This window comes from Chiloscyllium plagiosum, unplaced genomic scaffold, assembly GCF_037043375.1.
Source record: "Chiloscyllium plagiosum isolate Xiang-an unplaced genomic scaffold, Cpla_swu_hap1 HiC_scaffold_18, whole genome shotgun sequence".
Classification (NCBI taxonomy): Eukaryota; Metazoa; Chordata; class Chondrichthyes; order Orectolobiformes; family Hemiscylliidae; genus Chiloscyllium; species Chiloscyllium plagiosum.
Genome location: NW_028270156.1, coordinates 9,376,379 through 9,404,104, shown reverse-complemented (window position 1 = coordinate 9,404,104; position 27,726 = coordinate 9,376,379). Strand labels below are relative to the sequence as shown.

General features: G+C 40.3%; 1 protein-coding gene across 1 annotated transcript in view; it reads right to left on the bottom strand.

Moving 5' to 3' along the window:
• Window positions 1–7,140: 7,140 nt before the first annotated feature.
• The window catches only part of LOC122557631 (transmembrane 7 superfamily member 3-like), a 31,261-nt gene continuing 10,675 nt past the window's right edge, over window positions 7,141–27,726 (bottom strand). The window contains exons 5-12 of the mRNA XM_043705410.2: window positions 24,088–24,259; window positions 20,823–21,000; window positions 17,256–17,348; window positions 15,701–15,781; window positions 14,088–14,240; window positions 11,628–11,725; window positions 9,459–9,621; window positions 7,141–8,716 (exon numbers count right to left, since the gene is read on the bottom strand). Coding sequence (XP_043561345.2) covers window positions 8,544–8,716; window positions 9,459–9,621; window positions 11,628–11,725; window positions 14,088–14,240; window positions 15,701–15,781; window positions 17,256–17,348; window positions 20,823–21,000; window positions 24,088–24,259 — 1,111 coding nt within the window. The 3' untranslated portion in view covers window positions 7,141–8,543. The remainder of the gene's footprint in view (window positions 8,717–9,458; window positions 9,622–11,627; window positions 11,726–14,087; window positions 14,241–15,700; window positions 15,782–17,255; window positions 17,349–20,822; window positions 21,001–24,087; window positions 24,260–27,726) is intronic.

The following is a 27,726-nucleotide window of genomic DNA, read 5'->3' as shown; positions in this document are numbered from 1 at the left end:
CTAGTTACAATCAGTACTGAAGAAGGGTCACTGGACCTGAATGTTGACTCTGTTTTATCTCCACAAATGCTGCCAGACCTGCTAAATATTTCCAGCTATTTCACTTCTTGTTTCATGATTGGGTGGCTTGGCTAACTTCCTAACTCAATGGTGCTCAAGCCAATTAGTATGTTGTAATTATTACCTTATTGTGCTGCATTACGTCAGGTGAGACTAGGCATGAAAACCTAGTACCTATTAAGCTGTATTTTTTTTATTATGTAATGTGGTACCCCAATATAATGGAATCTTAAGTGGCCAATATTAAAATTCTTCCTTTCTCTGCAATGAAGGATGACAAGCTTATTAGATTACTGAACATCATAATAAATCTGAATCATTAAGGGAAGAAAGTTTACTTTCAATTTTTATTGATTTTAAGGAAATACTCAGCAGATCTGGCAGCATCTATGAAGAGAGAAAGAGTTTAGGTCAAGTCCAATAAACCTCTTCTTCAGAGCTAGATTGTGATGGATTTTACATTGATGAAAAAGAAGGAGGAGAGCTGGAACAAAATAGAAGCTGAGAGAAAGGTTTTGGAGCAGGGTAATTAAAGATCAAAGATGTCATGAAACAAAAAGTAAAGGGAGTGGTGATGATCATAATGAAGAAAATGTATTAGTCCACAATGAGTTTTAATAGTGAAAAAAGTTAAGCTCTGTCAGAAAACAATAAAACAAAGCACAAGAAAACAATACAGTGTGGTAACCGAACACAATGATGGAACCAAAAGGCTGTAAAGTGTCTAGATTAGATTAGATTAGATTAGATTAGATTACAGTGTGGAAACAGGCCCTTCGGCCCAACAAGTCCACACCGACCCGCCGAAGCGCAACCCACCCATACCCCTACATTTACCCCTTACCTAACACTATGGGCAATTTAGCATGGCCAATTCACCTGACCTGCACATCTTTGTGATGGTGGGAGGAAACCGGAGCACCCGGAGGAAACCCACGCAGACACAGGGAGAACGTGCAAACTCCACACAGTCAGTCGCCTGAGGCGGGAATTGAACCCGGGTCTCAGGCGCTGTGAGGCAGCAGTGCTAACCACTGTGCCACCATGTCTAGTTGTGGGCATCTAAATTTGACAGTGACAATTTGTTCAGAGGCTGGTTGACAAATAGTAGAGAAAGTCTAGTTAACAGAGACAAGTTCAGATGATACCTGTGTAATCTGTGATCAAATGAAATAGGAGCGCAAGTAGACCATTCAGCCACTTGAGCCTGCTCTGCTACATAATACAAACATGACAGATCTGCTCTCATTTCAAATTCCACATTGCCACCTATCCCGATTCATCTACCTAATAAGAATCTATCCGCTTCTGAATTAAAAGTATTCAATCATCCTGCCTCTAACACCTCTAAGGCAGAGAATTATGTAATCCTGAAATGCTGAACAAACTGCCTCATATTGATGGTATGTATAAAACAGAGCAATATGCAAGATGCAACCTAAGAAATGCTCATGAAACAAAACAAGAAATGAAATAATTCCTTTTTATGTGTTTGGTGTATTTTCTAAGTGACAGTTACAAATTCATGATGCTGTGGTATCAAAGGTGTTGAATGATATAAATTTGGATCAAGGAGTCAAATTCTTCAATCAGAATTTTTCAAAAAATATACTTTATTAAGATAACTTCTGCTTCATGGTATACATCTAGCATGGATCATCTCATTTGTAGCATGCAACTCAATCTTTGTTATTTCTCTAAAACACAAATCTGGAAATGAAAATTTTGTTTCATTTCTACGAAACAAAAGATTGAAAGATTTATACCATAATGTCATCTTTTTCAAAAGACATTGTATGAAGCAATTCAATGTGGATTATGAGAAATTGGAGTGAACCTGCTTATGGATAAGTTTAACAAGCATCAATGCTGTGGGTGAAGAATTCCTGAAAAGTGTTTCAGATAGTGTTGTGGAACAATAGTCAGAGCAACAAACTAGGGCAAGGCTATGTTATATCTAGCATTGTCTATCTGAAAGGGATAAATTATTAACCCTGTTGCAAAATAAACTTTAGGGAATAATGATCATAGAATGATAATATTTCCATTAAATTTGAAGGAGGTACAGTTTAATCCAAAACTTTTAAATGTAAAGCAGACAATTATGAAGTGATGAGCAAGAAGGCAGCTGTGGTGTACAGAACAAATATATTTAAAATGTTTTATGATAGATGCTTAAAGCATTCATGCTTTTTTTCAGAAAAATATTCCTTTATTAGATTAGATTCCCTACAGTGTTGAAACAGGCCATTCAGCCCAACAAGCCCATACTTACACTCCAAAAAGTAACCCACCCAGACTTATTTTCCCTAACTAATGCACCTAATACATTGGGCAATTTCACCTGACCTGCACATCTTTTGGAATGTTGGAGGAAACCGGAAACCCACGCAGACACGGGGAGAACGGCAGACCCCCCACAATCGCCTGAGGCAGAAATCAAACCCAGGTCCCTGGCACTGAGGTAGCAGTGCTAACCATTGAGCCACCATGCTCCCACAGTGCCAAAAAAAAACAACAGGCAAGAAGGCCAGGCTAACAAGTGAATTAAAGATAACTCTGTGTCACAAGAGGTTGTTTATAAACATTGCAGGCTTGAGAATTGGAAGAACTTTAGATTTGGCCAAATAGGACCAAAATATGATTTGAGAAAAAACAGACAATATATTACAAATGTAAACTAACAAGAAATCTGAAAAACAGATTCCAAATGTTTCTATAGATATGTAAAATGGAAAACGTGTGCAAAGCAAAATCTGGGTCCATTTAAGGCAGGAGGGTTTTTTAATTGCGAATAGAGAATAATCTTCCCAGACTACTGTAGAAGCATTACATTCCAGAGAGCTATTTATAAATTTATAAATATTCATGACATCAAAAGGACATGGACATAACATAGGAATGTGGATTTGAAGTAGATGATCTAGAATGACAGAGCAGACCCAAAAGGGCTGAATAACATATTCCTATAGCTATGTTCAGAAAAACAGAAGAGGTATTGCGTGCAAAAGCTTAATTTCAAATAAACGTTACCTTTATCTTGCTTATTATGATTTTTTAAGAAAGTGTTCTCAGATAAAAGGTATTGGAATCAATGAATAATAGTCTAGTGAAACATTTTCAAAATTCCATTGATAATGCACAGCACTATGTCCTCGGAGGAAGACTGTAATATATTGGAACTGCAGCAGTTATCAGATAGATAGAGAATTGACTGTACTCAAACAGAAGTAACAGCTCTGATTAGACACCAGAAACAAAAGAACATTGATAGGCACTGATGTTACAAATTAAGACAAGGGCATCGGTGGAGTGATTTTCAAGATAGAGGCTGACAAACTCAGGCATAAGCACTCCAGATGAAACATGTAACTTGATCTATACACAAGAATTAGGATTAACATCTAGAAGATGTCACAATATGGACAGGAGCAGCAGAATGCTATTAGAAGGGAGTAGTTTAAAGCACATTAAAGGATGACGAGTAATAAAAGAAACTTAGTTTCTTGTTACTGAAGTATGAATCAATGGATGTCCATAATAGGTTGTAGCAAGCCTTCTAGGTGAAAGTGAGCACTGCAAATGCTGGAGATCAGAGTTGAGAGTGTGGCACCGGACAAGCACAGCTGTTCAGGCAGTATACGAGGAGCAGGAGAATCAAAGTTTCGGGCATAAACCCTTCATCAGGAATGAGGCTTGTGCCGGGGGGGGGGGGGCTGAAAGATAAATGGGGGGGGGGGAAGGCTGGGGAGAAGGTAGCTGGGAATGTAATAGGTAAATGAAGGTGAGGGAGAAGGTGATAGGTCAGAGAGGTGGGTGGACAGTTCAAGAGGGCGGTGCCAAGTTGGAGGTTTGAGACTGGGATAAGGTGGGGGAAGAGGAAATAAGGAAGTTGGTGGAATCTGCATTGATCCTGTATGGTTGCAGGGTCTCAAGGCAGAAGATGAAGCATTCTTCCTCCAGACGTTGGGTGGTTAGGGATTGGCGATGGAAGAGGCCCAGGATCTGCATGTCCTTGGTGGAGATAGTGTGGTTGCAGGGTCCCAAGATGGAAGCAAGCCTTCTGTTAAATAATAAAAAACAAGATTGGAGCAGCATGGTGGCTCAGTGTTTAGCGTTGCTGCTTCAGCGCCAGAGGCGCGGGTTATTTTCCCAACAGCACTCAGGGTCAGCCTACAGCAGGCTCAGGAAGGCAGCTCACCACCATCTTCTCAAGGGATCCAAAGATGGGCAATGAATGCTGATCTGCCAGCAACATTCATTAAAATGTTAAAAAGGCAGAGAAACTGAACAATAATGTATTTATCTTTAGAGAGGATGATATAAACAAAACTCCCAGAAATACAATAGAACCAAAGGAGCAATTAGTAAATAAAAAGTAGCATTGATGAAATTAATAGGAATGATCTGCAAATTCCTTGGACCTGATGCTCTGTGGAGAGTGAAGGAAGAGATGACCACAGAATGGATGCATTGGAGGTCATCTTCTAAATATTTCTACATCCTGAAATGGATCATTCAGATTGGAAGATGGTAAATATATCTCCACTATTGAAAATAAGAAAGAGAACAAATGGAGAGCTATTAGGCCAAAGTAAGTTGGCCTAATATCAGTTGTAGAGAAACTACATGCATGTGTTATAAAGCATATGACAACAGGACACTTCAAACATTATGTTTGACAGACCTCAGGCTTTTGACGATAAAATTAGTAAAGTAAATAAGGGAGACCAGTAGATTTAGTATGGTGGATTTTCCAATAGATATCCCACACAACATATTAACAAACAAAAGTAGAGCATGTAGGACTGGGGCAACATACAAGCATGGTTGAAGGTTGGTTAACAGATAAAAAGCAGGGTAGCAATTATTCGGTCATTCTCCGCTTGATAGACTTTGGCTAGTGGGGTTCAGCAAAAATCAAAGGTTGGACCTCAGTTGTTAATAATCTATATCTATGATCTGGACAAAATCCAATACTTCCAAGTTGGCTGATGACACAGAATAAGGTGAGGATGGGAGTAAAGAGGAGGATGCAATGAGATTTCAAGTGGATTTACACAGATTGACCGATAGGCAAAAGGATTTTCCTGCTCCTTGGATACTGCCTGAACTGCTGTGCTTTTCCAGCACCACTCTAATCCAGCATCTGGTTTCCAGCATCTGCAGTCATTGTTTTTACCTAGGCAAGAGTATAGCCATGAATTATACTGGAAAAATTGGTAAGAAAACAAAATGCTTGATACTGAGAACTTGAGATTTGTTAGTGGCCAAAGGGGCAGTTGTGACCTTGTTTATTGAGCCACAGAATGTGGATGTGCAGGTACAGCAATTAGGAAGGGACTAAGATATTGGCCTTCATTGCAAGCAAATTTGGTCAGCATTCTCTCCCATTTCTATTTCTACTGTTGTGCAGACCTCCGATGTTCATATGTGACAGCGACTTTTTGAAACTGGATGCTCAGAATGACATTGGCACGCCAACTGATGTGCACAGACCCTCCTAGTCATCGTGCAACCAGGCAGCTTCTGGGGAACATATGATTTGAACACATGAGTACAACATCTTGTTTCAGTTGGAGACAGCCTTCGTGAAACTGCTCCAGGAGTAGCCTATGGTTTGGCACTTCACCACAAAGGATATATTTACTTTCATTGCACTCCCTAAGTTCAGCAGACTGATTTGTGAAGTGACAGGACTATCTTATGGAAAGATTTAGGTCTGTATCAGGTGACTAAAGACATACAGGATTCTCAGAGGGTAGCCATTTAGGACTGAAATGTAGTGGAATTAAAAAAACTCATGGAATGAGGGCATAACTGACTAGGCCAGCATTTATTGCCCATCCTAATTATCCAGAAGGCATGTAAGAGTCAACCACATTGTGGGTCTGGAGTCACGTACAGTCATAGAGATATACAGCATGGAAACAAACCCTGTAGTCCAACTCGTCCATGCCAACCAGCTATCCTAAATTAATCCAGTCCCACTTTGTCCATAGCTCTCTAAACCCTTCCTATTCATTTACCCATCCAGATGTCTTTGGACAAAGTGAGGACTGCAGATGCTGGAGATTCAGTCAAAAAGCATGGTGCTGGAAAAGCACAGCAGGTCAGGCAGTATCTGAGCAGTAGATTCGATGTTTCAGGCATAAGCCCTTCATCAGGAAGACATGTAACCACGTAAGGATGGCGGTTTATTCTCTAAAGTTCATAGTGAACCAGATAGATTTTTCTGACAATTGACAATGATTTTATAGCTCTTAATTGCAGATTTTTATTGAATTCAAATTCCACCATCTGCCATGTCAGGATTCAAACCCAGGTCCAGAGAACATTACCTGGGTCCCTGGATTAACAATCCAGCGATAATACCATCAGGCCATTACCTCCAAGAGTGATTGTTTTCACTCAAACTGACGAATCTTAATTTATCCCATGGGGTCATGAAGGCTAAGAAATTGAGCACATTCAAGACAACAAACAGTAAGTATATTAATGTTAAAAATAAATGGTTAAATGCTAATAGATAGGAAGTGTTATGGTATATTGTAGCAACTGATGTTTAAGTAGAGCAATGACGGAATGGTCCAGTAAGCTCAAGGAGCTGAATGAATTACCCCGTTCATATCTTCTGCATTGTATTCTATCAACATAGATAGGTAGGAAATAAGTTCAACAAATTACAAAAAACATGGTTTGTAGCATCTAATCTATATAACTATTTTGTTTTGTAGAGTGCCATTATTGCAATAGGATAAAGTAAAACTAAGATAGGCAAGTTAACAGGAGATACAACAATGGAAGCCACAATGATCGGGCTATTTTTCTGAATTGGATTATATACTTTCTCTTTTCTGCTTGGGGTATGAATGAAAGATATAGTCTCTGGGGCACAGAAAATACAGTGAAAAGAAACAAATGAAAAAAGAGAGAGCAGTTGACACTTTAAGACCATTGTCCATCAAAAACACCTTCTCCACAGCATGTTCTGGCCCAAGGTACAGTAACAGTAATATACAGAAACTGGTTAGGCAATTTTCAAATGGAACAATTATAGATATAAGCACAAGCATTTAATACAGGTAGAAACTTTAAATTTTATTAAAGTGCACATAATTTAGAAGCTAAATTACTTCTTGATACTTTAGGCCAAATGCAGTTCCACACAGAATATGAAAAGAAACAGATCTGTGGTAATGGTGTACATTTTGAGTTGTGATTTTTCTGAAACTTAGTTGTTCCAAAACAACCGTTTCTCTCTCCACAATGTTGTCAGACCCGATAGGATTTCCCAAAACTATATTCTTTCAAGCTTCCAGTCTAGGTGAAGGGTCACAGTTTTTGGCACGATGTGGTATCAGGGGTTCAGTTTGATGAATACTCAGATTGTTAGAACAGGTTTTATTTCCTCCAAACGTCCCTGGGTAACTATTCAAATTTAATTGAGTTGGAACCCTCTTATATCTAACTCTGGCACAGAAATGGTGAAGTCCAGACACACAACTCCAATATGTGCTGCTGTAATGACTGTCACACCCCATGGGAAGTTTGGGTCATTGGCACTAAGAGCAATGTGGAACTGCATTATATGTTAGATTAAACCATAATCTTTCACTTTTGCCATAATCTTTCATTTTTGCAATGGAGTACACATTCTGTCTAGATTGAAAAATCAGGACGGAAATGATTGGTGCCTGCTTGCTCCAAGCATTGTTTAAACTAATCTGGTATACAATCTGATAAAAGATTCCTACAATAGCAGATTATCAAGATGGAAAGCATGAACAATACCCCTGGCTATCATCCAAAGGTGATGAACACATCTATCCCTTCATTATAATCTTATTCATGGTCTTTAACTCAGCACCAGGCAGAGATTGAACCTGTAACCAGTCAACTGATTCATTGATTGTAGATCCAGAAGCGAAAGTGACTTGTAAATACCTATGTGCAAGGCAAGCCATTAAAAAAAAGACTTTTTATGATATTTTTGCAGGTGGTTAGAAACTGAAATCAGAAACATTAGATTCAAATGAAACAGTATTTCACAGTTGCATCACAACTACATTCAGGTATTACAAAAGAGATTGAAACTGTACGATTCAGGTGCAAAGGGCAAGAAAGTTGTACTGAAAGAAATAGAACTAAGTGTAGCATTATCCTAAAATGTAAAATAGGTATTACCAAAGTACACAGAACACATTCATTACAAGCTTGCAATTAGTAAAAACTAACAAAAAAAAAGTTATCCCTTTTCTCCCAAGTGGCAAATATTCAATTCAATGGAGTTCAAAAATTAATATATTTCAAGCTCCTCCAAAACAAATTCAATGGATATCCCAATGTAAAACCTGAAAGACCCACAGACAATGCAAATTCTACATTTGGAAAAATAGTTAATGTAGAATTCCATAACATCAATATGGGTCAAACAATACAGAAATGAGCAAATTATACAGAATTTTGCTGTTGTGTGTTCATCATATTTCAGGTGGCCTTAACAAAGGTGTTCGTTCCCCAAAGGCTGCATGTCTCCTCCTCTTCCAGTTATCATATGGACAGGGTGGAAAAGGTAATCGATTTCTTTCCAAAACCAACTGCAACGCTGTACCACTGACAAACAGCACTGCCCAAACAGCAGTCAGAATATAATCTGGGAAAAGAAAGAATTAAAAATACTAATTTACTTTCAGTGGGGACCATAAAATCTCCATTAGTTCTTCTTTTCTAAATTAAGTGTGTCTCCTTATGCACTTATAAAGTGAAATTGGTGACTCAGGGGTTAGCACTGCTGCCTCACAGCACCAGGGTCCCAGGTTCAACTCCACCCTAGGTCGACCGTCTGTTTGGCGTTCACACATTATCCCCAAGTCGGTGTGGATTTTCTCTGTGTGATCCAGTTCCCTCCCACAGTCCAAAGATGCGCAGATTAGGTGGATTTGCCATATTAAAATTAGCCACTGCCTTCAGGGATGTGCAGGCTAGGTGGATTACAGGGATCGGGTTGGGAGGGAGGTGGGGTGGGGGTGGGGGTAGGTGTAGGTGGATGGTTCGAGTGGGATACCCTTTGGAGGGCTGGTGTGGACTTGATGGGCCGAATAGCCTGCTTCCACACTGTGGGGATTCTATGATTGCTCTATTGGGATTTATATAACCACTGCAGTTGCTCCTCCATAGTAAACTTACATTGTGGAGAACTGGAACACACCGGAATACAAACATAAATGGTCACCAATTATTTATTCATGGGAGTAAGCAGACTTCACTAATTAGCATAATTCACTAATCCCATGTAAAAAAATGGAGGTCATAAGTGTGTCATCAGAACCACCCCGAACAAAACTATAATCAGTTTTCTTCAACCCAAAGAGGAAACTTTTACTCAAAGTACCTACCAGTATGCTGGAATGGAGCATCACTCTTCACTTTTGCAAAATCTGGGTATATTGCTCTTTTAATGATATTGACAATGATGAATGTCAGGCTGGTGTAGACATATAACCCAACTGCAGTAATTACAGCATAAGAGCCAACCAGTGCACAGCTGATGATGTTCAACTGTTTAAAGAAAACACACACACACACTATTAAAAGTAATTTCTTTATCCTACAGCCCCATTTCACAATAATACTCAAATCATTTCATATGAAACATGAAGGATGTATGAATTCGGGTGACAGAAACTCTAATTCAGAGTTCCACCAAATCTTGAACTGCATTAGCTGGTGATTGTGCAAATAGTCTTTTTTTTAAAAAAAAGTTATTCATTCACAGGATGAGGACATCACTGGCTAGGCCAGTATATATTGCCTATCCCTAATTGCCCAGAGGGCATTTAAGAGTCAACCACATTGCTTTGGATCTGGATTCATGTGTTGAACAGACAGGTAAGGATAGCAGTTTCTTTCCCTAAGGGACATGAGTGAACCAGATGGGTTTTTTTCCAACAATCGGCAATAGATTCATGGTCATCATTAGACTCAATTCTAGATTTTTTTAAAAATTGAATTCAAATTCTACCATTACCATTGGCAGGATTTGAACCTGGGTCCTTTGATCATTACCAAGGGCTCTGGATTAACAGTCCAGTGATAATACCAGTAGGCCATCTCTTTCCCTTAAAATTTGACTCATTGAAACCCAAAGTAACTACCCTCACACCAACACCAAAAGAAATGTATAAGTATTTGGGTGTATAGAACATCTGTAACATGCCTGACCTCCACTGACAGGAATATTGACACAGTCATTATTTTGTACACAGGCAGAGGGGAGGTGGTGTGCAGTGGCAATGGCAGATGGTGAATTTGAATTCAATAACAAAAAAGGAAAAATCTGAAATTATCTAGAATGTCTTTCTTCAATAGAAATGAAAACCCTAAAATTAAGCTGGATTGTCTTAAAAACCCCATCTAGTTCATTAAAGTCCTCCAGGGAAGGAAATCTGTTGACCTTACCTGGTCTGACCTCAGACCCACAGTAACGTAGTTGACTTTGTGCTGCCCCCTGGGCTATCAGGGGTGGGCAATAAATGCTGGATGGCCACATCCCGTGAACAAACACTAACACGTGGCAGCCAATTTACATTGGAAGATGTGACTCATTCTCTCTCACCTCCCACCAGTTCATGTACAGTTTCTCCTGAAATTTGCTGGAAACACAAGCTGGTAATACCAACAGACATTAGTGAAAAATCAGGACTTGCCCCCATCCAGTTCCTTAACCAAGTGTGACTTCACCTGGTGTTGAGAGACTTTTGACCTTGTCCATCCTAGTCCAACCCAAGCATCTCCACATCATGGAGGATTGGAAAAGGAACAGAATCAATGGTGTATTAGAGACAAATCAGGTGCAGATAAAGAAATAACACGAGTGTGAGAGAGAGAGGAGAGAAAAAAAGAGAGAAAACAGAGAGAAAGAAAAGAGAGTGCGAGAGAGCAAGAGTTAAGGTAATGTTTAAACATTTGTTTAAAAATGCCCTCTAACAATTTACTCTTCATGGGTAAGGATCCACCTGCTGAAATTGATCACTTTCTGTGCAGAAAGATTGATTGCCATTGGTGGATCATCAATTTCTTCATTAAAACATACACTGCACTATTAATTGTCCTAAACTTTTTTTTTTTGCAGGAATTTAAATGGATATTAATCTCCCAATGCAGCAATGTCACGCTGTAAATCACAGCACATTTTTTTCCCCATAGGAGTCGAATTATACTGTAACAAAGATAAATGTCAATGATGCAGTGTTAATTTAGCCCAGAATCTGATTTTTAGTTGAGGAATGTATGTTGACTAGGAGACCAGTTAGCTACTGCCTTTTGCAGTGCTTTATAAACAATCAGACAGACAAATCGGGCATATTCTAAAGATCTCAAAGACGTTAGCCCAATGTATTGAGATGGAATGTTGATGGATACATACCAGACTCAGCAAGGTGATAAACTAGATGAAAATGGCACATTTTGAAATTGGTACTCTACACACTTTTCAAAACAAACCTCTTTAGGTTGTAAAATGTCTATGATTGAGTTGGGAGAGCAAAGTAAATACAAGTACTCACTGTCCTTGGAAGCAGAATCAGAACAGTCGGCACCAACAGCATCACACAGGCAAAGATAATCCAGAAGTTGATGTCATTGCGAAATATGGCAAAATTTGCTATTTGGAAAGAACAAATAAATGTGACTATCCTCAGAGACAAAGGTCAACATGGAGAGTAGCACAAACCTTTAAAATAAAGACATGTAAAAGATTTACACCACATACATGTGGTCAGCAAGTAAACAGGGATTTTTGTTTTAGTCATATTCCTGGTGAAGGGCTTATGCCCGAAATGTCGATTCTCCTGCTCCTCAGATGCTGCCTGACCTGCTATGCTTTCCCAGCAACACACTCTCGAATCTGATCTCCAGCATCTGCAGTCATCACTTTCTCCACATTACCAAACAAGCCAACTGAAGAAAAAAACTAAAAAACAGAAAATCTTGGGAGATCTAGATGTCGACTGACCAGCAGCATCAAAGGGAAATAGTAACTTTTGCAGGAAAACATCCTAATGCACAACAGCCCAAATCTTATGGTAAGACTAATGGTAGGGCTATCTAGCACTCAATGTTATTTCAGAATAAATTGGATAGCAATTCTCATCGTGTGCTCAAAGGTCTGGGGCTAGTCTAAGGTTCAGACGAAGCACGATGAAAACGTGCAACATTTCTAAACATGGGATCACAGAATTTGTTTTTGCAGATGTTGTTTGATTGTTGGCAAGACAGCTGGTTTGCAATAGAGGGATGCCAGCAGTGTGGGTTTAATTCCTGCAGTGGCTGAGGTTACCACAAAAGGACATTCCTCCTCAAGATAGCTTCTTGCCTGAGGGATAGCAACCCTCAGGTTAAACCACCACCAATCACCTTGGCATAGGGCGACACTGTGGTTCAGTGTTTAGATTGCTGCCTCAGTGCTGGGAACTCAGGTTCAATCCCAACCTCAGGCAATTGTCTGTGTGGGGTTTGCATGTTCTCCCCACGTCTGCCATCAGGTGCTTCAGTTTTCTATTACAGTCCAAAGATGTGCAAGTTAGGTGGATTGGCCATGTTAAATTTCCCCATAGTGTCCAGTGATATGCAGGCTAGGTAGGTTAGCCATGGGAAACACAGGGAGAGGGTGGGATGCTCTTTGGAGGGTTGGTGCAGACTCAATTGGCCAAATGGCCTCTTTACACAACGTAAGGATTCTACAATTCTCTTTGCTGCCACCTCACTCGTCTTCACTATTACAAGATTCCTGTTATGCAAGGAATCAAAGATTATTGGAGGTGGATGGGAATGTGGAACTCGAAACAAAGCAGACTAGCCGTGACCTTACTGAGTAACAGAATTAGGTTCAAAAGCATTGGGTAGAACACTCCTACTCCCATAAATTCACATTCATATCCTCGCTAATCTTGGATCCATTTATTTGCTGAGCAGTTACTACTACTGCATTGGTCATAGGCATTTATTAGATCTCCAAATCTATTTATACAATTTGCCAAAATAATAAAATGTTCAGCATCTTCGTAATTCAAAAAGCAAATCGTAGGATCAGGCAGAATTAAAATGGCAGCAAAATCACTACAAACTAATATGACTTTTAATACCACCTGAATGCTCTGGTCTTAAATCCTTTCAGCCATTGCAAAGTAACAATCAAAAACTAATTGGGTATAGTTATAAATCACACAACACCAGGTTATAGTCCATCAGGTTTAATTGGAAGCACTAGCGCTGCTCCTTTATCAGGTGGTTGTGGGGTACAAAACTGTAAGACACAGAATTTATAGCAAAAGTTTACAGTGTGATGTAACTGAAATTATACATTGAAAAATACCTTGATTGTTTGTTAAGTTTCTCATCTGTTAGAATGTCCATGTTAGTTTCTCTTCTTTCATTTGTAAATCACAAAACTTTTTTTTAAAGTTACATTCTCAAGTACGAAGTGAAAAAAACATTTTGCAATTTACATATGGAAAAAGAGAAACTAACATGGACATTCTAACAGATGAGAGACTTAATAAACAATCAAGGTATTTTTCAATGTATAATTTCAGTTACATCACACTGTAAACTTTTGCTATAAATTCTGTGTCTTACAATTGTGTACCCCACAACCACCTGATGAAGGAGCGGTGCTAGTGCTTCCAATTAAACCTGTTGAATTATAACCTGGTGTGTGATTTTTAATTTTGTACACCTCAGTCCAACACCGCATATACAAATCATAACTGGATATAGTAAGGATAAATGAGTGTATGCATTGAGTCATCGGTTGTTTAGAGTCATAGAGTCAGAGATGTACAGCATGGAATCAGACCCTTCGGTCCAACCCGTCCATGCCGACCAGATATCCCAACCCAATCTAGTCCCACCTGCCAGCACCTGGGTTTCTCTAAACTGATATCATACAATTCAGAAACAGATGAAAATACATGTAATTACTCCCACATAATCTGCAGGCTTATCAATTTTCACCTTTGACTTACCGAGTGGAGTAAAGAAAATGATTGCCGCAACCAGAAATCCAAGCACGATTCCCACAAATGTTACACAGGATACAGGAACACCGAAAATCCACCTAATCAGTGTGACTACTACACCACCCAGCAGTCCTACTCCAACCATAATTTCAAATCGCCCTGGAAAGAAAAGAATAGCATGTCTTAAGGAGATCAAATCATGCCAAAAGGCTGAAAGTAAATGCACAACCAGTCTTTCAGACATTACATTTTAAATTCTGTTCATTATCAGCAGATAATACAATGTATATCTGTTGTAGATAATTCTCTCATTTCAGAAAAACAGAAATTGAAGTGGACACTCTGGTTCTCATAGGATTCTCAATTTTGCCCTATGAAGCTTCCAACGTAATAGCAGCAGTGTGTATCACCTGCACAATGCACTGCAGCAACTCATCCAGACTCCCTAGACATCATCTTCTGAACCCACAACCTCTACCACCTGGTACCCCAAGGACAACTCAGGTGCATGGGAACACCAGCAAGCTCTCCTCCAAGCCAATCAAAATCCTGTCTTAGAGCTGTGGGCAGCATGTTGCCTCAGTGGTTAGCACTGCTGCCACAAAGTGCCAGTGACCTGGGTTCGATTCCAACCTTGGGGGACTGTGTGGAGTTTGCACATTTTCCTTCTATCTGTGTGGGTTTCCTCCGGGTGCTCCAGTTTCCTCCCACAATCCGAAGATGAGCAGGTTTGGTGAAGTGGCTAAGCTAAATTGCCCATTATGTTCAGGGATGTGTAGGTTAGGTGCATTAGTCAGGGGAAATGTAACGTAATAGGGTGGGAGAATGGGTCTGGGTGGGAGACTCTTTGGAGGGCTGGTGTGGACGTGTTGGGCCAAATGAGCGGTTTCCATACTGTAGGGATTATAAGATTCTAAGAACTATGCTCCATTTGTTCACGGTTGCGGAGTTGAAATCTGGGATTTCCCTCCCAAACAGAAGAATTGTGGGTGCGAGCACATCAAATGATTGCAGCGGTTCAGTCAGACTGCTTTACACCATCTCAAGGGAAACAAATGCTTGCTCGGTCATCAACACTGACATCCAATGTCAGTGAATAGATTAATTTTTAATTCTAAGTTAAACTCAGTAAATCTAGTGAGTAACTAAACGTTACAGCTAATATCTATTCTCTGTGCTTCATGGTGATTAGTGTAGCTAGTAATGGGATAATTTAACCAGTTTGTTGTGAGGAACTGTTTCAGCGGTTCGGCCTAGCAACCACTGGGAACATTTAGGAACCTTGTGGCACAGTGGTAGTGCCCCCAACTCCATCTGCCACTTCTCAGCCCGTTGGCCAGTTCATCAAGATCTCGTTGAACCCTTTGACAAATTTATTACACTTAAAGCCTGTGCTGCATTACCTTAACCAAATCAGAAAAACATTTGTTGCAACACATTTCTAAGTGTGAAAGGTAAGTTAATTTTTTGTTGAGGAAACCAGGTGATTGAAAATTCATCTCGAATTTGGAAGATAAGTTATGTGGCAATATTTCCAGCCTTTCCACATTAAATGCATGGTTGAACAAATCGGAAACAAAATAAACATTCAATATGCTGAATTTCTATTCCATACTCACTGATGAAATCCAATGTAGACAATCGAGTTGCCAACACAAAACTGATGAATCCAAAGACCAAAAAGCCAAAGAAAAGAAATTCTACAAAGAGAGGAGTGGAAAAAGAGAAAATAATCTGACTTAGAAATCCAATCTGTCAGAGGGAACAGCACTCATTCATCAGGCATATCCATAATATCAAAGCACTGTAATCCAAAACGGTTAAAAGAGCAATAGCTGTAAAACCATGCCATGTGGGACCTTAATATTTATTAACTGACCCTACTTAATGGGGAAGCAAACCAGAAGGAGAAATGATGGGAACATGATGACAACCATCAAAACCATACAGCATAGATACAGACCCTTCATCCAGCAGACAAGTTTTTCGTCAGAATCACAGATCATAGAACCTTTACAGTGTGGAAGCATCGCATTCGAGCCATCAGGTCCACACTGACCATCTGAAGAGCACCCGACCCAGACCCAACCCTTTATCCTATCCCTGCACTTCCCACAGCTGATTCACCAAACTTGCACGTCCATGGACAACTTAGCAAGGTCAATCTACCCAACCTTTGCTCTGTGGGAGGACACCAGAGCAGCTGGAGGAAACCCATGCAGACATGGGAAGAATGTGAACCTCCATGCAGACAGTCACCTGAGGTTGGAATCAAACGTGGGTGACTGGCACTTGAAGCAGTCGTGCTAGCCATTGAGCCACCATGCCACCCAGTTGTGTAATGTGAAGCTGTAATTTTCCTACCACTTATTATTCCACTCTTTTGAAGCTTTTGGTCTTGTGTTCATAAGAACAATTATCTTGAATTTGAGATTTAGATTAGATTAGATTACAGTGTGGAAACAGGCCCTTCGGCCCAACAAGTCCACACCGACCCGCCGAACCGAAACCCACCCATACCCCTACATTTACCCCTTACCCAACACTACGGGCAATTTAGTATGGCCAATTCACCTGACCCTGCACATCTTTGGATGGTGGGAGGAAACCAGAGCACCCGGAGTAAACCCACGCAGACACGGGGAGAGCGTGCAAACTCCACACAGTCAGTCGCCTGAGGCGGGAATTGAACCCGGGTCTCTGGCGCGGTGAGGCAGCAGTGCTAACCACTGTGCCACTGTGCCGCCCACAATTTGCCAACCAATCAGCACAACTATCAATCAGTTTAAAGGTCAATTGCCTTTTACACTGGTAGTTCATGTGAATTGTCCCAATGAGTGCAAGGTGCAAACCTTTGACAAAATGTAATTATTCTTTGATGGTCATGCAAATTGATTCTTATCCCTAAACCAAATGGACTGCAGCAATTCAGGAATGCAGTTCACCACCACTTTCTCAAGGGCAGCTAAGGATTGGCAATAAATGCCAGTGAAATCCACATCCCTTGAATGACTTTGTTCAACACAATGTAAAAATTGTTTGAGTGAAACAATACTAATCCACAATTGAAAATATGAGGAAGGAAGACTCCAGAAAAAAGGCAGATGAACTCAATTATACACAAATGTTACAATGCAAAATGAACTCGGAAAGAGTAATCTTTTGAGAAATTACCTGCTTCAAAGATTCTATGTCCAATAAAACAGAGTATTAAGCCATAGATTCCAAGTACTGTGCATAGAACCTGCACATAGATTAAATTTCTATCTACAAATTAAAAAAAAAAACTTGATTAGGATTGAACCTGTTAATTTCTAATAGACTGCAAGATGCTATTCAGATGACAAGTAAAAATAACAACATTAATGAGAATAGATTTGGCTCGTCGGTCAAGTGGCCAATCGACATCAATAACAGCTAGTATCAAAATATGTTTTCATTAACAATTCATATCTTATAGCATTCCCCTTGCACGATGAGATATCTCAAAATCATTGTCACTCCTTGGTTTTCATATGGAAAGCTGTAATAATTCTTTGTGGCTGAAGAGAAGAAATTATATTTTCCTAGGTGAAGTATTAGCTGACAGAACAATGTGATAACTTGCATTATTACAAGGGATGGGCCTTTGCTCAAAAATAAGCACATCTTGGTGAAACTTGGCATTTAACTGCCAGTTATCATTAACTGGAGCATTCTCCATGGCAAAACCTCTGCCAGCCAGAGTCCGCTTGACAGTCAACTAGCACCTTCTCTATTTTAAAATGCCATTCCCTTTACATTGGTATGCTCACAAAGTCTACATGAGTGCCCTTGTCTAGCAATACCAAAGTTCCATACTGTCAAATGATTGCAGAGGAATTTCATTCAGACAATAAGATGATGCAATCAAGTTACTGGCTTTGACAACAGATCGCATTGACACAGTTCGGTCAAAAAAAAAAATCAGTGGCAAAAGGGAAAGAACGAGGCTGTTATCATTTTAAAAACTATGAGACAGGTATCCATGTCTTGACTTGACTCCTGGGCACAATGATCGGAAATTCAACATGAAAGCGGAGATGTGTCATAAACATACTGAAAGTAAAAATGACAACTTAGCAACAACTGGATCGAATAGTGGTTGTCCCTTCTCAGGAAGGTAACAGTATAGATCAAGAAAGTACAGTGACAGTTCACCAGTCGGAAGGAATTTAATTAGGGTTATGCAACTGTGATGGTTAAGGCTGACCCAATTACAGTGTGTGCTACAATGAATGGATTTCTAGGACAGGTGGGTGAACAAAACTTATTTTTTGGTTGGTAATATGGGATACAATTTGTCTCAACAACTAATACATAGAAAAGATAACATGATGGAATGCCCTTAAAAATCAAAGGTAAAATTCATTGAATATTTAAAATGGATTGGGATGTTGAGAAAAATGTGGATTGCTGGAATACAAGTTTGGTTAAAGACAAAAAAAAACCTACAGTTGTTGGATTCCAAAGTAGACAAGCAGCATCAGGAGGTGGAGAAGTCAATATTTCGGGTGTAACCCTTCTTCAGGACTGGGAATGGGTGGGGGGGGGCAGGGGCGTGCATACAAAGGGGGTGGCAGGGGCAGGGTGGTGAAGTGGGGATAGGTGAAGACAGTTAGAGGATACAACCTGGTTGGTCAATGGGAAGAATTAATCCGGTTGGTGACAGGGAGCAGTGGAAGGGAGGGGGAGGGGCTGGGAAGGAAGTGGGAGGAAGGAAAGGGGAGGTATGGAGTTCTCCAATTTTAAATAACCTCCCTTCCCCCGATTCCCTTAACAGCCCCTCCCCTTCCTTTCCAATCCTTCCAGACATCTAGTGGATTCATTCCTCCCACTGACCAACCAGGTCGTACTCTCTGCCTGTCTTCACTTATCCCCTGCTCTCATCAGCCCCTTTATCTGCAGCTCCCCCTACACCCACCCCCAGTCCTTAAGGAGGACAATATAAATTGGTCATGACTAACAAAACTAACTCAGAAAAGGCCCTTGCACTCTCTGTTCAAATATCCCACAGACTTTGTACTGGTAAACAATTATACAAGGATTTTCCATTGGTGAAAAATTGCAACCAGATGGGAGATGAAACGCAAAAACTATGCAGATCCACCAATGTCATTTCTGTCAAATTGTGGTAGAACTTCTCATTTTTCTGCTTGTGGAGGTGGTCAAGTTTCTACTCCAGTATTTCTGGAAACTGTTGAAGATTAAGTTATCAACAAAACAATGTCTGGCATACCAGAAACCTCCATCTGGACTTGAATGTTAAAGCACAAGCAGTAAAGTTTATTCCTTGTTATAATTTAACACAGCATCTTAAACTGCATGCTGGAGAGATTTAATCTCATTTATAAAGGCCAACATTTAGTACAAGTGCAGACTGGGTGATCCCACCTGATATTAGAGTCAAAAGAAAATACAAATTTTGAACGCATTAATTGGCTGTGCACTTAATGGGCATCACAAACAGGCATTTTGCTAAAGCACCCTATAAACACCTTTACTGTATTTGTCCAGTGTCAAATCTTACTCCTATAACATAAGTACATAAACATTACTAGTTAAATATTTGGCAAGCTTCCCGTTCTAATCAAAATTGCATCACTGAAAAATAAATCATTAAAGTAAATAATTGCTTGGAAAATTACTACTTGCTGCAATTTTTAAAAAGATTAATTTTTCATAGACTCCCTAAAGTGTGGCAACAGGCTATTCGGCCCAACATGTCCCATACTCAGAGCCGATCCCTGTATCCCTGCATTTCCCACAGCTAATGCACCTATCTACACTTCTCTGAACACTATGGGTAATTTAGCATGGCCAATCCACCTAACTTGCACATCTTTGGATATGGGAAGAAATGGAGCATCCAGCAGAAACCCACACAAGAGAATGTGTAACCTCCACACACAGTCAGTCAGAGGGTGGAATCGAACCCAGGTCCCTAGAGCTATGAGGTAGCAGTGCTAACCACTGAGCCACCATGCCACTCTTTATATTTGGTTCCTAGGAGATGGCCACATGTTTATCAGCTTCAACTGAACTGATCTAATCTGATCAATTACTTTACCCAAGATTTTGAACTTTGGGCAAAGATTACAAACTGTGGAAGAATAGTAGTTAAGGTTATGGGTGATGTTTGGGTAGGCAGAAATGTGGAGTAGTCAGCCACAATCTGACTGAATGGTACATCAGTCTCGAGGACCTGAGCAGCCTGCTCCCAACTCATATGTTAAAAGAATATGCTCGGAGTAAAGTTGCCTTTGATATTTTCAAATTTAGACAAAGACGTGAAGGGCAGATTTGCTTTTGTAAACAGTGTGGTTCATGCGTGGAATGAACTTCCTGAGAAAGTGGTGGAAGTAGACACAGTTACATTGCTTCAAAGACATTTGGAGAAGTACATGGATTGGAAAGGTTTGGAGAGATGTGGGCCAGGAGCGGGCAAGTGAGACTAGTTTTGGATGCTGTTTGGTATGGACTGGTTAGACCGAAGAGTCTGCTTTCATGTTGTATGACACTATAACAGCCAAAGCCCAGAAATGGCAAAAGTGAAATGGCTCTTGCACCCGTCTCCAGCCTCAATGACAAGTTTCAACTTGGCGAGCAAACACATTTCCAGTTATCCACCAATTCAAACTCTCACCGATTCTGTTGTGTGTATTTGGACAATTACAAAATGGTATATGCAAAGGTTTAGTTGAAACTATATTATTTCGTTACCTGAATTCTCACAGAAATATCCTGGAGGGGACAAAGTGCAGGCATATGTGGAAACAGGGATATAAGATGCAGAGGTTCTCCAAACAGGGTCCCTGACAATGACATTGTAGATCACTCCAGTGCCAATATATGAGTTTCCATGGATTATCGTCTGCTCAAATGAACTTGCTGTGGTGATCTGCAGTTATAAGAGAAAGTGCATTCAAGTACATCAATTAACTAAATTAATATCCAAAGAGATAATTCTTCACCTTGACTCAAAATGGAGGCCAAGTCTTTACTTATTAAATTCAAGTTAGAATGAGAGGATGGCACTGACAGCAGTTAGTGCCAAGTATAAGAAGCAGTGTCAAAAATAGGTTGTATTTATCCAGGTTTATTTCATCCTACAATACAAATTCCAGGTAGTGTGAGATTCATCACAAGGATGAAGAAAAACACTACTGGCCCTCCATTCATTCTTCACAATTAAAACTCAACTTCTAGACAAAAAAGATTATCCACCTAATTTGTACCCATCCCACTCAAAAACAAATTCTCTGTTCAATGCACTGCAATTTTTTTCTATTCAGATAATTATCTAATTTCTTTATTGATTCAATTGAAACTCTCACCACACATGGGCAGATTCCAACTAACAGTTGCCCAAAGTCCCCTCACCTCACCATGGCTTCTTTGGCCATTGCAATTAATTTGAGACCTCTGATTCTTGACCTTTCACCCTTTATGGTGTGTGATGGCCTTGTGGTATGATTGGTAGATGATCGCTATTAATCCAGAGACCAAAGTAATGTTCTGGGGACCTGGGTTCAAAGTCTGTCATGGCAGATGGTGGAATTTCAATTCAATTTTAAAAAATTGGAATTAAGAGTCTAATAATGACAATGAAGCCATTGTTTGATTGTTGGGGAAAACCTATCAGGTTCATTAATAACCTTTACGGAAGGAAACTTACATTCTTAGTTGGTGTGAACCAGAAGTGACTCCAGACCCACACCAATGTTGTGGTCTCTTAAACGCTCAAAAACTGTTAACAATGGGCAATAAATGCAGTCCTAGTTAGAATAACCCACATCCCATAAACAAATGTATATATACAGTATATATGAACAAAAGGGAACAGTTTGAGACCTTATTTATTATTCCACTGCCCTCATGATTTTGAATGTCTATCAAACCTCTGCTAAACCTTCCCATCTTCAAAAGATAGCACTCCCAGCTTCTTCAATCTACCATGTGCCTGAAGTTGCTCATCCCAGGAACTATGCATTTAATAACTTCTGCTCTCTAAAGCATCCTAAGTGGGACGTTCAGAACTGGACACAATACTTCAGTTGAGGAAACTCTTAGATTAAGTATAACTTTCTTGCTATTGTACCTGATGGCATTATTATAAAGCACAGGATCTTACACAGATTATTAGCAGCTTTTTCAAACTGCCTTGTCACTTCTTATATTTTGGGCCTTGCCTCTGCACAATTCCCTTTGTTATATCATCTCTTCTCATTCTTCCAACAGAAATGAATCACTTCACACCCCTCCCTGTTAAAAGTTTGGGAGAAGATTTGTAGCTCGGGTGCTCGTTGTTGTGGTTCTGTTCGCCGAGCTGGGAATTTGTGTTGCAGATGTTTCATCCCCTGTCTAGGTGACATCCTCAGTGCTTGGGAGCCTCCTGTGAAGCGCTTCTGTGATGTTTCCTCCAGCATTTATAGTGATTTGTATCTGCCACTTCCGGTTGTCAGTTCCAGCTGGAGGAAACATCACAGAAGCACTTCACAGGAGGCTCCCAAGCACTGAGGATGTCACCTAGACAGGGGACGAAACGTCTGCAACACAAATTCCCAGCTCGGTGAACAGAACCACAACCCTCCCTGTTAAATTTCATTTACCATTTATCCACCCATTCCCCCAATCCCTACGTTTATCACTGGCCATATAACCATTCAAAATACCGCCAAAGCTTGACGTCTGCAAACTTTGACACCCAAATCCAAGTCGTGAGGAAATATAATCAAGAAAAGCAGAAATCCTATTACAGCTCTGAGGGAACCCCTGCATTGATCATTGCCTCCTATCACCCAGTCAATTCTGTATCCATGCTACCACTATCTTTTTATGCCACAAGCTATAACTTTGCTGACAAGCCTGTCATCTGGAACCTCATCAAATGCTTTACATCACATCAATTGCATTACCTTTATCAAATCCCTTACTCCTCAAAAACCTCAAATTAAATTTTATATCTTTAAAAAAAAAACCCTGGTTTTCCTCAACTAATCTAAACCTTCCTAGTGATTGTTGATTTTGTCCTGAATTACAGCATAACTTCTGATCACTTTCCCAGGTTAAACGGATTGGCCTGTCTATGCAGCCAAACAAAGAGCAGGTGAGTTCGCCTTGGTGTTGTGACCACTATTTATCGCATTTTCAGCTACATTGCTGTAGGTCTGGAGTGACATGTAGGCCAGACCAGGTAAAGGTGACAGATTTCCTTTCCTCAAGGTTAATAGTGAACCAGACAATTTTTTCTGATGATCGACAATAGTTTCACACAGTCATCATTGGACTCTTAATCCCAAACTTTACTGAAGTCAAATTTCACCATCTGCCGTGGCAGGATTTGAACCTGGGTCCTCAAATATGACCTGTGTCTCTGGATTAATAGTTCCGCCATCGCCTCTCCCAAAAATATCACATTGGCAGTAGAATTAAAGCTGCTAGTGAGAAGTTACAGTACATGATTTGGCTTTTGTGTTTCCTATATTAAAACAGTGACCACATATCAAAATTCTTTCAGGATGGCAAGGCCACAAAACGTTCTGAATGTCCACTCAAAAAAGATGAAAATCTGCTGTAAGCACAAATGAATTCTACGTTTTTCTTATTTCTGGCAGCTGTATAGCACGGCTTTGACTTGCTATAGCTGTCAGTCTAGAAAATAGTAGTTTTAATTACTGGAAGCAAATATCTTGAATTCATATAGCATCTTTCACATCACTTAAATGAACAAAGTGCTTTTCATCAAACAATTATCCTGAAGTGCATTTGCTTATATTGTCAACAAACAGCAGCCAATTTGTGTACAGTGAGATACACAAAAGTGGCTACTTAATGTAAATATTTGATCAAAATTAAACCACTGTAAAAGGGAAAATATAAATGGTTATTTTTCAGTTTGAAAGTGACAAATATTGTATGTATTGTGAGGCTTCCAAAAGCTTCAAATCTGGGGATTACTATTGTAGGCAGGATAGTAAGTATTTACCTTTATTCCATTTTGTTCTATCTTTTGAACAGATGACATTTGACTCAGTCCTTTCAATAAACTTTCCACGCTGAGGTCATTCTCGGGTAGAAAATATTGATATATGTCATAGGTCAGTCTCCATCGTGTGGAAGCATCTGTCTTCACATCACAAGCAGGAGGTGGCAGCAGCCTAGAAGATGAAAGCAAATAAAGATTATCAAGTTAACAGCATACATTATCCATTCAAACAGGTTCCTTGAATACTTACGCCTTTCTTTAAAAAAGACAATACTTAAAGTTCACTATTCTTCTGCTCTGCAAATTGCCCCTGCTCAGGAAATACTGGACCTCCATTCATCTTGCTTTTAGTTACAAACTAATGTAATCGCTGGTTTCACCACACAGTCAGCAGCCAATATAATCAACAAAAGCAAAATACTACAGATGTTGGAAATTTGAAAATAAGGGAATGCTCAGCAGATGGAATCGCTGTATATTGGCCCATTGTGTCTGCATTGACAAAAACTACTCCAAACCTACTCCAGTTCCACTTTCCAGCTCTTGAACCATTGCCTTGAATGTCATGACATGTCAAGTGTGCATCCAAGTACGCTTTAAAGGTTGTGAGGTTTCCCATCTTAACTACCCTCCCAGACAGTGCATTTCAGACACCCTCCACTGTCCGGGTGAAAACACGTTCCTCAAACCCCTTCTAAACCTCCAACATTTCACTTTAAAATTATATTTGCATTCTATTGATCCATCAACTAGGGAAACAGCTATTTTCTAGTCACCCTGTCCATGCCCCTCAATCTTATACACCTCTATCAGGTTCACTCTCAGTCTTCTCTGCTCTAAAGAAAGTAACTCCAGTTCATCCAGCCTCTCTTCATAGCGTAAGAGATTTAGTTGCATCTGTGGAGAAGAAACAGAGTTAACACTTCAAGTCCAGTGTTGTTCTTCTCCAGCTCGCTGGAACATCTAGAAGACTGTTCCAATTGTTCAAGGTTCTGAAGATTATGTCATTCAAGCCAGACTGGCTTTAAAAAAAATTTTTTAAAAATTTCAAATCTCGAGAAGGACAGGGGCAATGGTTGCATGGGAACACCATCACCTCCAATTTATACACTTTCATCATCATTAGATTAAGATCCAGGCACTGGGACTTTACATTCAGAAAACAGACTACAGCACTTTAACAGAGTGATGCACTTCTTTCTCCTCAACAGTAATGATAGATGGATAATAAATGCTGGCCTTCAGTGACATCTGAGAGTGTGCATGCTTTTTTTTTTTTACAAGAAAATGCAACAATCCTACTCAAGTCTACACATGATCAAAACCTCTTTCAAAAAGCCTAGAGCATGAGAATAATTTTAAATTATGCAATCCAAATAACAGGTTTTTGGAAATATATTTTACACAGTTTAAAGCATCTAAAGACAGTTGCACAAGTTTGTAGCTAATAATGGATGGGCATTTAAATTCATTTCAACTTACAAAATAAATAGATATCTTGTCACATGAAAATTAAAAAAAAATACAAAAACTGTGTTAGGAAGCTGGAGCTGGATGAAGTTCAGATCATTCGTGAGGCTGAGGGTGTAATAGAGAGGAGTTATAGTGAGGAGTTATAGGATAGAGGTTTCTAGGTGACTGTTAAGAGAGGGAAAGGGAATTGGCAGATAATACAGGGATCCTCTGTGGTCATTCCCCTCAATAAGAATTATACTGCTTTGGATATTATGTGGTGGTGGTGGTGGGTGGAGGTACGTACCAGGGGAAAGCCACAGCAGCCAGGTGTGGCTCAGAAGGGAAGGGGAGAGATTAGGAGAGTGACAGTGATAGGAGATTCAATGGTTAGAGGAACAGACAGGACATTCTATGGTCCTGAGCAAGATTCCCAGATGGTATATTGCCTCCCGGATGCCAGGCTCAGGGATGCCTCGGATAGTGTCTACAGGATTCTTAAGGGAGAGAGTGAGCAGCCAGAAGTCGTGGTACACATCGGTACCAATGACATAAATAGGAAAAGGGATGAGGACCTGAAAAGTGAATATTGGGTTAGATTGGAAGTTAAAAAGCAGAACGAGCAGGATAGTAATCTAAAGATTGCTACCGGTGCCTCGGGCTAGTGAGACTAGGAATAGAGAGCGAGTGCAGCTGCAGGGCTAGTGTACAGACAAGGCTTCAAATATGTGGATCAATGAGATACCTTCTGGGGAAGATGGGACCTGTACAAAGAGGATGGGTTGCACCTGAACTAGAGGGCTACTAATATCCTGGCAGGAGGTTTGCTAGAGCTTTTTAGGAGGGTTTAAACTTGTTTGGCAAGGGGATGGGATCAGAGGATGGGTTACCTAGTGAACTGGCAGATATTGCATGTAGAGGACCTGTGAGGAAGGACAGGCAGTCGACAGGGCAAAGTTGCAGTCAGTATGATGGGTTAAAGTGTGTCTATTTTATCGTAAAATATGTCAGGAATAAGGGTGACTAACCCGGAGCATGGATCAGTACTTGGAGCTACAATGTTGCGGCCATTACGGACTCTTGGATATCACAGGGGCAGGAATGGTTGCTGAATGTTCCGGAGTTTAGATGTTTCAAAAGGAATAGGGATTGAGGTAAAATAGCTGGGGGAGTGGCATTGCTAATCAGGGACAGTTTCACAGCTGCAGAATGGGAGGTTGTTGAGGAGGGTTTGTCTACAGAGTCAGTATGGGTGGAAGTCAGAAACAGGAAAGGAGCATCACATTATTGGGAGTTTTCTACAGACCCCCCCCAATAGCAACAGAGACACAGAGGAACAAATGGGAGGCAGATTTTGGAAAGGTGCTGTGGTAACAGGGTTGTTGTCATAGATGACTTCAACTTCCCTAATATCGATTGTAACCTCCTTCGTGCAAATATTTGGATTGAACAGATTTTGTCAGGTATGTCCAGGAAGGATTCATGACTCAATATGTAGATAGGCTGGCGACAGTGGAGGCCATATTGGATTTGGTGCTTGGCAACGAACCACATTTGGTGTCAGATCTCTCAGTGGGAGAACATTTCGGTGATTGTGATCACAATTCGCTGACCTTTACTATTGTCACGGAGAGGCGGTATGTGAAAGTATTTAGTTGGGGGGAGGGGAATTACAACACTTAGGCAGGAATGTGGAGCATAAATTGGGAATAGATATTCTCAGGGAAATGCATGACAGAAATGTGGAGATTGTTTAGGGAGCACTTGTGTGAGTGCTGCATAGGTTTGTCCCACAGAGACAAGGAGGGGATGGTAGGGTGAAGGAACCTTGGATGACAAGGGACGTGGAACATCTAGTAAAGAGGAAGAACGAAGCTTACTTAGGGTTGAGGAAGCAAGGATCAGGCAGGGCTCCAGAGGGTTACAAGGTAGCCAGAAAGGGACTGAAGAATGGACTTAGAAGAGTTAGAAGGGGGCATGAAAAAGCCTTGGCAGGTAGGATTAAGGAAAACCCTAAGGCATTGTGAGGAACAAGAGAATGGCAAGAGTGAGGGTTGGGCCGATCAGGGATAGTGGAGGGAATTTGTGCCTGGAGTCGGAGAAGGTAGGGAAGCGCCTTAACACATAATTTGCTTAAGTATTAAAAGTGAGAGCGACCTTGTCATTTGCGAGACAGTATGAAACAGG